An 11,385-nucleotide genomic window follows, 5' to 3' on the forward strand; every position below is an offset into this window, starting at 1 on the left:
TAGCTGCTGGTGGAGTTTAGAAGACAGGAAACCAGAGAAAGTTTGGAATGTTTTAGAGACTTGTTAATGGTGGTGAGCAGAATACTGATTGAAATATGGACAGTAAAGGCCATTCTGAGGTGATCTCAGATGTAAATGACAGGGAACTTATTGGAAACTGGGGCAAAGATCACTCTTGCTGTGAAATGGCAAGAAACTGGGCTGCATTCTGTTTATGCCCCCAAATTTTATGGAATGTGAAATTTAAAGGTGCTGACCCAGAGTATTTGGTGGAAGAAATTTCTAAGCAGCAAAGCATTCAGGAAGCTGCGCGGCTACTTGTAACAGCCTACACTGATTTATGGTTGTAAAGAAATGATGTAAAGCCAGAATGTATAATTAAAAGGGAAGCACACCGTAAAGATTTGAAAAATTTGCAGCCTGGTCACATAGTAGAGAAGCAGAGAGAGGAGAAAAATCCAATGGTGCTAAGGAGATGTGTACAGAAGAAAGGGATTATCAAGAGAAGGGGAAAAAGGTCCTGAATGCATTGCAGAAGCCTCTGGGGCCAACCCTTCCATTACAGGCCCAGAGGTCTAGGGAGTCACAAGGGCCTTGGGGAACAGGCATGAAGCAGTCTCCTCGGGCTCACTACCTAGGGCCACCTTGGAAAGCTGTTTCCAGCACCAGCACCCTAGCTGCTCTGGCTGCTCCAGCTGTGGCTAAACTGCCCCCAGAGGTGTGCCTGGACCTGCAACTTTGGCAGCGTCCACAAGGCAGGCTGGTAGAATGCTAGAGATGTGGAGGCGTGGGAGCCTCCACTCCAATTTCAAAGGATGTATGGAAAAGCCTGGGGGCCCAGGAAGAGATCTGTCACAGGGTCATTCATTGCAGACAGCCTTCGCTAGAGCAGTACTGAACAGAAACGGGTCAAAGTTGCAGCAGAAAAACCCCAACAGCGCTATGCCTAGTGGAGCCGTGAAGCGGGACCACCATGGAAACCCCAGACCTGTGGAGCTACCAGAGTGGAATACCAGCCTGGGAGACCTAAAGTATCACCTGAGACAAGGAAAGACACAGGAGCAGAGCTGCCCAAGGACTTGGGGACCAAAACCCTGGACCAATATGCAGAGGACATCGAATGTGGGGTCAAGGTACACGATTCAACAGCTTTGAGATTTAATGCCTGCCCTGCTGGGTTTTGGACTTGTTTGGGACCTGTTACACCTTTCTTTTGGCCTATTTCTCCCTTTTGGAATTGGCATAGGTACCCTATGCTTGTCCCACCATTGTATCTTGAAAGTAGACAACTTGTTTTGATTTCACAGATGGGACTCTGAACTTTTGAGTTGTAACAAGTTAGACTTTGGGGATGAAATGAATTTATTTGTATGTGAAAAAGACACGAGTTTGGGGGACCAGGGGCAAAACGCTGTAGATTGGATGCTTCTCCAACCTCACTGAACCTTAAATCCCCACTGGAACTGTTGAGGGAGGGAAATCCTACTAAGGAAATTGAATGGTGGGGCCTTGAAGAGATGAATACATTGTAAGACCATGCGATAGTGAATGGATTAAAAATGGTGGTCAGGGGTATGGTTGAGGGCTTTTAAAAAGAGAGTGAACCAGGAGCTCTCTCTGCTCTGCCATTTTCTGTCACGTGAGACCCCTGGGTCACTGTTGCCACCACCAAGGCCTTCACCAAATGTGTTCCCTGAACTTTGGACTGTCCAGACTCTGAAACTGTAAGCAATAAATTTTGCTTTCTTTATAAATCACCCAGTTTCAGGTATTTTGTTATAAGCAACAGAAACAGACTAATACAGTTGGTATGGACAAATTCTCTGATAGCCCTTGTGGAGGAGCCTAGGCTGGGGCTCATGGCAAATGCTTGTAAGCACTTCCCAGTGATGACCACTGAGACTTTGGACAAGAGAATTTAAATGTTTTTTACAAGAGCATGCTACCTGGGGAATGAGAGGGGGAAACACTCACAAGCAAGGAAACTCCTTTCCCCGGGATCGACTCTGGAACTGTGCGAGGAGCTGCTGGATTCTATCAACACTTGAACAGTGCCCTATTAATAGCTCTCAACTGACCATTCAAGAGCTACTGGGTTTGCAGATAGCAGTTCCAAGGTGAACAGACAACATCCTGTTTGGAAGGATGCCACTCTGATCAAAGAAGGTATAAAAAGTCAGTTCATCGGGCTGGACTGCATACTGTTTTTGTAGCAGTGATGGAAGAATTGAACAGTGGTAAAAGCCCTGTGTTTGGGTTTTTGCTGACTCCTGGGCAGCGGCCAGTGGCCTAGCCAAATGGTCAGGCAGGAGGCAATGGAAACCTGGCCTATTAAAGGGATGCCCATGTATAGACATTTGAGGGTAGCATTAAAGTAAAACAGGTCAATGCCCATTAGGAGAGCTCCCTTCCAGGCTCACAAGGTGACTGGAATCAACAAGCAGATATCCCTGTGAGCTCACCTGAGGTGGCCACCTGGGCCCATGAAATGAGTGGACATGGGGTACTGCAGCAGTGCAGAGATGCTCTGGATCTAGAAACATTTCTTTCGTACCCTCTCAGGCACATAATGCCAACAGGAACTGTTCTGTCTGCCAACAAGAGAGATAGGCTGCACATGGCTATGGGGCAGATTCCCTGGTGGGAAGGCCATAGACATAGCTGGCAAGTGAGTCTGATGCTGGTAGCCCTGGGGGGCTACAAATGGGTCTTGACAGGAAAAGACACTGTCTCCGGACTGAGCTTTGCTTACCCAATGGAAGATGCGAATGCTCAGAGTGCTATAGAAAAACCAGAAGTACAGATACTGCATGAATGTGGATGGGAAACATTCATTTCTTCAGGCCAAGGAACACACTGTACATACAGCCCATAACGTCCAGTAATGGGCAGAGAGATAGCCTCCTCATAGTAATAGTTTGATAGAGAAGTGGAATGGCCAACTAAAACACTGGTTGTCTAAAACGGGGGGACATAAAGGCATGAAGGGCTGGCTTCCATGCCATCACGAGAGTGTGCTCATGTTCAGCATGAGTGGAACTAAAGGTGTGTCCCCACTAGATATTCCTCTGTTTTCCTGGTAGATCTGGGGAAGAGAGGGTAGGAAAGATGCTGGTATGACTATGTAATTCTTGCCCAGGGAGGAGTACACTGGTATAATGACTATAATTTTTTTCATTCTTCCCCATACCACCTCAGTATCTTTCCCCCTCTACCTGATGCAGTAGTTCTAGGACCGGGTCCTGCAACTACAGTACCAGGGCTGGAATCAGGGATGATTCCTAAGCAAGAAACTGTAACTATTATGTTTTTAAACCTTATGTCAGAATTCTTGAGGGCCTGAAGGGGGTGGCATGTGCCTTCACCCCATGTGGCAAAATTGGGGCTAACAGTGAATGCAGCTATATTGCCTGGTGATAAATACAGCTGATTAGTTCTGCACCTATGTAACCTTATCCTATATAATGAATGGGAGTGGAATGGGGGGAGGTTCTTGCTATATTAACACTGCTGCTTGCTGTCTAAACAAGCATAGTGGCCAAACCTAATGTCCCTGCCAAAGATGGAAAAGTTGGGTGTTAACAGAGGGAAGGAAGTATAGTGGCTGAGGGTGAAGGAATGAATAAATGGGTTACGTACTGAGGGAAATCCAACATTACCTGAACACCTCGAAAGAAGCTCAGAGCGAGAGACAACATTGTCTCTTAGCTCAATTATACCAGATGACTGAAAGGGTGAAGCTATATGTTTGCTGAGACTACTCCTGCTTTTGGAAACTGACAAGACTGAATGGAGTGGTTGAATGAGTGAAATTCTAGTAATGTGCCAGTGGTGTTCGAGTTATATATCCTTTTGATGTAAGGGATCCATGGTCAAAGCCCAGGAGGTAGATGTGATATTTTGAAATACAGTATGTATTTGGTTAAAAAAAAAAAAGAGAGAGAGAGAATATTCCAAGGTCCACTGCATGGTGCCATCTGTTCAGTCTTAAAGTGGAGAATTCAAATGAGTTCAATCATTTATTTTTATTTTTTTAATTTTTATTTTTGGCAGCAGTCTGGTACAGGGATCTGAACCTTGACCCTGGTGTTACAAGGCTGCGCTCTAACCAACTGAGCTAACAATCCAGCCCCTGTTCAGTCATTTCTAACCAAAACTAATTCAACAATCTTAAGAAGCAAAGGGCAAACTATCAGAAATGGAAATATAATAATAGTCCATTTCAAAGTTACTTACCTCATAGTTACTAAGCAGTGCAGAATTGGCATCCTTCCTGCAAAAGAAAAGTAAGCTATCATCAGTCTGGGAACACATATTTTTCTGGGTATGAAATATCCGTAAAATAATTCCTGTCAAGATCTAGTAATCCAGTTCCAAAATTTGGGGACTACAACCTAAAACTTAGAAATGTCCTAAGTTCTACATGGTTTAGCTGGCTGTGGAAAATTTCAGGGCAGACTTTTCTTTTTACAGCCATAGCACATCACACAACCATCACCAGGCAGATGATTAAAATACTATACTTATTCCAAGTCTATGTAGGCAGAAGTTAAGAGAAGTCAGACATCTAGGAGAAGTTAGTTAAAGGAAGAACAAGAGGACAAAACCACAAAGTGGGAGAAGTCAATAAACCAGTGGCGATGCTAAAAATAATGGGAGAAACAAAGTGCTGTCCCACCCCATATCCACACCCTCTCCCCATTACCATCTGCCTCCCACCAGCTACTGACATCTTGGGCAGCCAAGTCCTCCTGCTGAAGGTCTACTTAACATTAACATCACTACTGGGAATTCAAGCAATGATCAAGAATCCTGTCAAATATCCACAAAACTCCAAAGCTGTTCATCTTCTATACCAACTCAGCAGGTAGAGTACATGTATCAAGCAGTAGTCAAAAGCCTGGTACCCCTGTGTAACACTCGATCAAGGCAGTATGTCATCTTTCATATGTCAATGAACACAGCAATGTGACATATTAAATAACTGACCCATTCAACAATATTACATCAGAAAGTATTTATTGTTTTTAGCAGTGGAGGCAGTAAACCATGATAACTAAGAATAGTTTTGAAATCAGAGAGATTTGGGTTCATATTCTATATATCTTTGCTACTTATAAAGTCTGTGAATTTTAGTGAGTTAATTACTGCCTAATCTTCTGCCTCTAAAAAAGTGGGGATAAATTAATATCTAGAAGTGTAGCCTGGATTCTAAACCCAGCTGCACATTACATTACATATTACATTAGCTGTACAAATGAGGGCAAGTTATTTAATCTCTCTATGCTTAAATTTCCTCATCTATAAAAATGGCAATCATAGTATCAACCTTGTAAGATTGTTTACAGGATTAAATTGAAACCTGTAAAGTACCAGGCACACAACAAGTGCTCAATAAATGCCTTTATTATCATTTCTACTACCTGTGCTACTTCCACTGCCACAACCTCTTCCTACCTCATAAAACTGTTATGATGAAACGAGACAAGTTTTGGTGACTATTATTTTTTAAAGATATCTCACTTAATTCTCATTAAAACTCTGTATTAGTATGATTCTTACTTTATAGATGATGAAACAGGCTCAGGGATTAAGTAACTTGCACAAGGTTACACAGTAAGGAGCTGCCTAACTGAAGTGAAAGATAACTATGAAATTGTTAAGAGACTGGATTGGATGAATGAAAACCCGTAATGCAGAATCCTAAAAACTCAGGAAGAAGAGTTTGAACTTGACATAATGTGCAACAGGGAGTACTGCATGTTCTTTTTTTGGTGGCTGACCAGTACAGGGAGCCAAACCCTTGACCTTGGTGTTACAACACTGTGCTCTAACCACCTGGGCTAACTGCATGTTCTTAAACTATGAAAACAATGACACAAAATTTCAAAAACATGGGCCAAACAGATGGGTGATTTTCCCAGTCAACAAATAATGCAAAACTAGTGGGTGGTTAACACAGGAATCAACATAGGCCTTAGGTAATCAGCACAGTGATGTCAGCACCATAATCAAATCAGCATGTGAAGCTTACCAAATAATACTGGTGATTCAACAGATAGCTACAATTTCACAAAAGTGCTGTATTGCCCAAATGACCACAACTGCACTCAGGTCACAAGAATATCTCATTTAAAAGGAACTTAACACAGGAAGGACAATGCATAATTAGTGTATGTGATACAGTTCATTTAAAGTTGAAAATGTCAAATCAAACCACGTGTCCTCTTTGCCTACTTAATCAGGAAGTCAGCCCACAAGGCTTCCTTCTATCTTTGCTTGAAATTGAGTTATGAATCCCTGTGCTGTCTAAAATACAAGGCACTAAGACACTCCTTTCTGGAACAGTTGACTGAGGAAAAAATACAAATGTTCTTCTTCAGGGCAATGGATCCATCACAGGTACCATTATTACAACCTCATTTCCAAATCATGGCCCCTCCTTTGTCGTGGAAAATATTCAATGACCTGGGAAATTTGTCTTGGCCCTTCCAAGTTACTGCCCCAGTATTCCAGTCTTTCTACACACACACACACACACACACACACACACACACACACACACACACACACACACACACACACACACACACACACACACACACACACACACACACACACACACACACACACACACACACACACACACACACACACACACACACACACACACACACACACACACACACACACACACACACACCCCCCCCCCCCCCGCTACCTTTGAGGCTGGCCAGTATGGGAGCTGAACCCTTGACCTTCGTGTTACAAACCACGCTTTAGCCAACTTATCAAGTCAATATTGTTAATGCAAGACTCCAAAGAACATCATCTGCCTTTTCTAGAACCAATATACAAAGAAGAAGGGAAACTCTCTTTCATGTATATTCTAATGAATATATGTTTTGGGAGCAGAAGAACACTGGATGTTTAAAAAGGTACTGCATCTTGCAGACTCTGGCTGGCAGAAGTTGATTTGTTCACTGATTTTCTCTCATCAGAAGATAATTCTTTTACGCAGCTAAATACTCACAGAGCAAAGGCCAATATATGCTAGGATTTCCTTTATTCAATAAAATGTCGATGAGTACAGTATCTACCTTTTCTGAAGTCCTAAGTGAGCTGTACATATTGGGAAATTTTTTTTTTTTTTTTTTAAAGATGACCGGTAAGGGGATCTTAACCCTTGACTTGGCGTTGTCAGCACCACGCTCAGCCAGTGAGCTAACCGGCCATCCCTATATGGGATCCAAACCCGGGGCCTTGGTGTTATCAGCACCACACTCTCCAAAGTGAGCCATGGGCTGGCCCTGGGAAATTTTTTTAAAGGCAGTTTTTATCATCAAGAAGTTATTAGATACGGAAAATGTGGTACATCTACACAATGGAATACTACTCAGCTATAAAAACGAATGAAATACTGCCATTTGCAACAACATGGATGGACCTTGAGAGAATTATATTAAGTGAAACAAGTCAGGCACAGAAAGAGAAATACCACATGTTCTCACTTATTGGAGGGAGCTAAAAATTAATATATAAATTCACACACACACATACACACACACACACAAACCGGGGGGGGGGGAAGAAGATATAACAACCACAATTATTTGAAGTTGATACAACAAGCAAACAGAAAGGACATTGTCGGGGGGGAAGGGGGGAGGGAGAAGGGAGGGAGGTTTTGGTGATGGGAAGCAATAATCAGCTACAATGTATATCGACAAAATAAAATTAAAAAAAAAAAATAATAATTATGATTGAAAACCTAAAAAAAAAAAAAAAAAAAGAAGTTATTAGAACCACCACTGACAGGTTGTTGGGAACAGGATATGGTGCTATCTGACAGATATCAAATTAATCAAGTCATCCAATTTAATAGCACCAATAATGATGGTGTGAAGCACTGAGAAAGACATATCCCTCATAGCAATCCTGCCAAAAAAAATGTTTAGCTTGAATCTGGTCATGAGGATATAATCAGACAATTCCAGAATGGGGAACATTCTTCAAAACAACTGGCTTACATTCTTCAAATATCAATACCACCTGTCACAAAACCAATGTCACAAAAAAAAAAAAAAAAAGGCTAGGAAAGTATTCTAGAATAAAGGAGATTAAAAAACATGACAACCAGATGCAATATGCAATTTGTCACTGGATCCTGAATCGGGGAGAAAAGTCCAGCTAAAAGGACATCATTGGAACAACTGAAGAAATTTGAATATAAGCTATATTTTAAACATAGTAGTTGTATCAGTGCTAAGTTTCCTGGGTGTGATAATGGTATTGTGGTTACATAGGAGAACACACTTTTTAAGAAGGGGTGAAATAATATGATGTCCACAACTCTCAAATGGTTAGTAAAATGTGTGTGTGTGTATCTGCAGAAAGCTCTTTTGCATGTGCAAAAGAAATACAGCAAATATCCAAATCAAAATGTTAACAAATGGTGACTCTAGGTAAAAGGTATACAGGTATTTGTGGTGTTCTTTTTGCAACTTTCCCATAGATTTGAAATTTTTCAAGCTAAAAAGTTGAAGAAAATAGAAATGTAAAACTAAAACAAAGAATTCCAGGGGCTGGCTGGTTAGCTCAGTTGGTTAGAGCACGGTACAGTGTTCTAACACCAAGGTCAAGGGTTCAGATCCCCAGCCAGCCGCTGGAAAAAAAAAAAAAGAACCCCATAAGGTTATAACCTGTAATTGAGGACATAAAATATATATTTTCCCACCAATTGTTTTTAGAGCTAGAATCTGTCAATTGATACATCTGTCAATTACAAACTTACAAGTTGTTGACACCTACACAGCAGGAATTGTCTGCTTTATGGCTAACACTTAAGCGTTATGTAATACATTCACATGCAATCAGACTTCTAGAAACTGCCCAACTACATAAAACTCCATATTCTCCCCTGGGACTTAGAATAATATAGTACTGATTTTGTTTATAGACATTTAAAGCAAATATTCAAAGAAAATTTTTTCTTTTTGGCAGCTGGCTGGTAAGAATCTGTGACCTTGATGTTATAAGGCGCGCTCTAACCAAATGAAGCTCTAACCAGCCAGCCCCCAACTGAATTTTAAAGACTATCTGCATCTATACTGCAGGCAAGCAGTTACTTAATTTCCTTAAGTAATGAATTAGTTGACTGGCGTTGACTTACTATTTGAAATTTAACTTGTAAAATTTGCTTAACTTGCTGAGTAGATGTAAACAACTACTTTGGAAAAACAAATTCTGAATAAACAGAACAAAATGATCTATTGGCAGATTTTTCTTAAGAGCACACACATACCAAAAAAGCCCATGCAAACAGTGCTTATTAATTGCCACACAGTTAACTCTCAAGAATGCACTGACAAACAAAATTGCTCAAATTCTCCTATGTTCAACATCTATGCTATCAATTCATGTTCTGAAAAACTAAACTTTGGTACAAGAAAACTGGGCAGCCTTAGAAGTCAACGAACAATTTAACCTGTAGCACTTTCTTGAAAGAAAGCAAATATCCTCTTTCCAGTCCTGTTACTGAATTGTTATAGTAACTACTACCTACCTTTTTAGAATCTCAGTATTTCCAGCTGTTAAATGAAAGAAATCCTGACACTACCACAAAAAGATGGTACAGAGGGTAAACAGTGTCCATTTTCAAGAATAAAAGAGTGTACACAAGCTTTCCAGGCATATAAATGCACCCAAGGCATTGGACAAAGTTAGCCAAATAGCAAATAACCTACATATAGAAATACATAATTTTGCTATGAATATTTTATGCTCTTTTACTTGAGAAAAATAAGTTTCCAAATGACAGTCAAAAAGTTTTTATTTTAAAGTTCTGTCATTGAATTAAATCAAGCATAAATACTCCTTCTTTAAGAAATTTCCAGTGTACAGGTATTCACTCGATAACTGAAGGAAAAAATAGTACAAACTCAGGAGAGTTTTCCACCTGTGCCTCCTCACTTCAGGTCCTAGCAGTGCCTGAAAGAGGTACAATATGGTTGCCCTCTCAGAGACTCAGGGTTCTGCTGAAGATCCTAAGGACCAGACTGCCGGAGGTCACATCTCATGTTGGAGAACAAGCCTCCAGAACTTTCCATTCAAGATGTCCTTCTACTCCCAAACCACAAGTCTACCTCAGAAAGCCTCATTTTCCCATAAATTGATAGCTGCAAAATTCTTGATTGGTTCCAATAAGTCACTGACTCCTTAGGAGAAGTGGACAGGTTGTTACAGGAGTGAAAACCCTTGATTCAAACCATTTCACTTAGGAAAATCAGAAAATCTATATGCCCAGCAAGGAGGATGCTGGCTAATTAACTTCTATTTATTAAAATAATAAAATATTGTTATATTTCTTCATTTAACAAGTGTCTGCTGAATGCCTACTGTGTGCCAGATGCAGTGGCAAGCACTAGGTGAACACACATTGGTACCTGCCCTCATGGCACTAAACAAGTAAACACACATCTATTATTACAACTTGTAATTACTTCAGGGGAAAGAAAAACCAAGGTGCATTTTGCCCGTGTCTCCCTCCTTCCACACCCTCAGGGCGGACAGACGCAGGGCTGTACAGCCTACGTCATCGCTCGGATGCCAGGCCGGCCTCCCCCCTACTGTGGCCTAGCAAACGCTGGTAAATGAATGAGGGAGAGAGGAGGCACATTCGAAGGCAGCGGGATGCTGCGGCACTCGGCCCCGGGTCGCAGGCACGGCGTGTGGGTGGACAGCGAAGGCTCTAAGGGGCAGAGCAGGAGTCCCTTTCTTCTGTGCCCAGCCCACAGGCCGGTAGGAGGGTTCCCCCCGTCCCCAGGCGCGCGCCTCGACCCGAAGCCGGGAACGCGTCCCCAGGCGGCTCACACTTCCATGTCGCCCTCACGTCGCCGCCCCCAGCCGCCAGCGGACGAGGAGACTCCCACGGCGCCGCCGCCGCTACCGCCGCCAGCCCCGAGCCGCCCGGGTCATTGGCTCGCGCGCCGCGGGGCACGCCGGGACCGCCGCGCTGCACGCCGGGAACCTGGAGGACCCCGGGGCCTGCGTGCTGCCTGGCGCCCCTCGCCGGGGCGGTCCTGTGTCCTTCGTCCAGCCGGGCTTCAGACGGTTAGGCGTTCGCGGACGGGATTTATTGCGTGTTTTCGTGGTGCAGGTTTTACCAAAGTATTAATAAGCTAAGGGTCCGAAGACGTTGTCCAGTTAGTAGGCTTCTGCGTCGTTATGATTCCGCAGTCAGTGTCTGTCTCAGGTGCGGGTGCTGGTCACCGGCTCTGTTCAAGTTAATGGAAAGTGGGCGAGCCTGCACTTCTGGACACTTTTCCGTACGTGTGCTATGATTGAATAAAAGGTTGTTAAAAGGTGAAAAAAATCTCAGCCCCC

General features: G+C 42.6%; 1 protein-coding gene across 2 annotated transcripts in view; it reads right to left on the minus strand.

Annotated features, from left to right (window-relative positions):
- Positions 1 to 10,992, minus strand: part of CRCP (CGRP receptor component) — a 35,413-nt gene extending 24,421 nt beyond the window's left edge. For both annotated transcript variants that reach the window (XM_063089484.1, XM_063089483.1), the window contains exons 1-2: positions 10,873 to 10,992; positions 4,237 to 4,273 (exon numbers count right to left, since the gene is read on the minus strand). In XM_063089484.1, the coding sequence (XP_062945554.1) occupies positions 4,237 to 4,273; positions 10,873 to 10,880 (45 nt within the window). In that variant the 5' untranslated portion in view covers positions 10,881 to 10,992. The remainder of the gene's footprint in view (positions 1 to 4,236; positions 4,274 to 10,872) is intronic.
- Positions 10,993 to 11,385: the final 393 nt, after the last annotated feature.

This window comes from Cynocephalus volans, chromosome 3, assembly GCF_027409185.1.
Source record: "Cynocephalus volans isolate mCynVol1 chromosome 3, mCynVol1.pri, whole genome shotgun sequence".
In the NCBI taxonomy this organism is placed as follows: domain Eukaryota; kingdom Metazoa; phylum Chordata; class Mammalia; order Dermoptera; family Cynocephalidae; genus Cynocephalus; species Cynocephalus volans.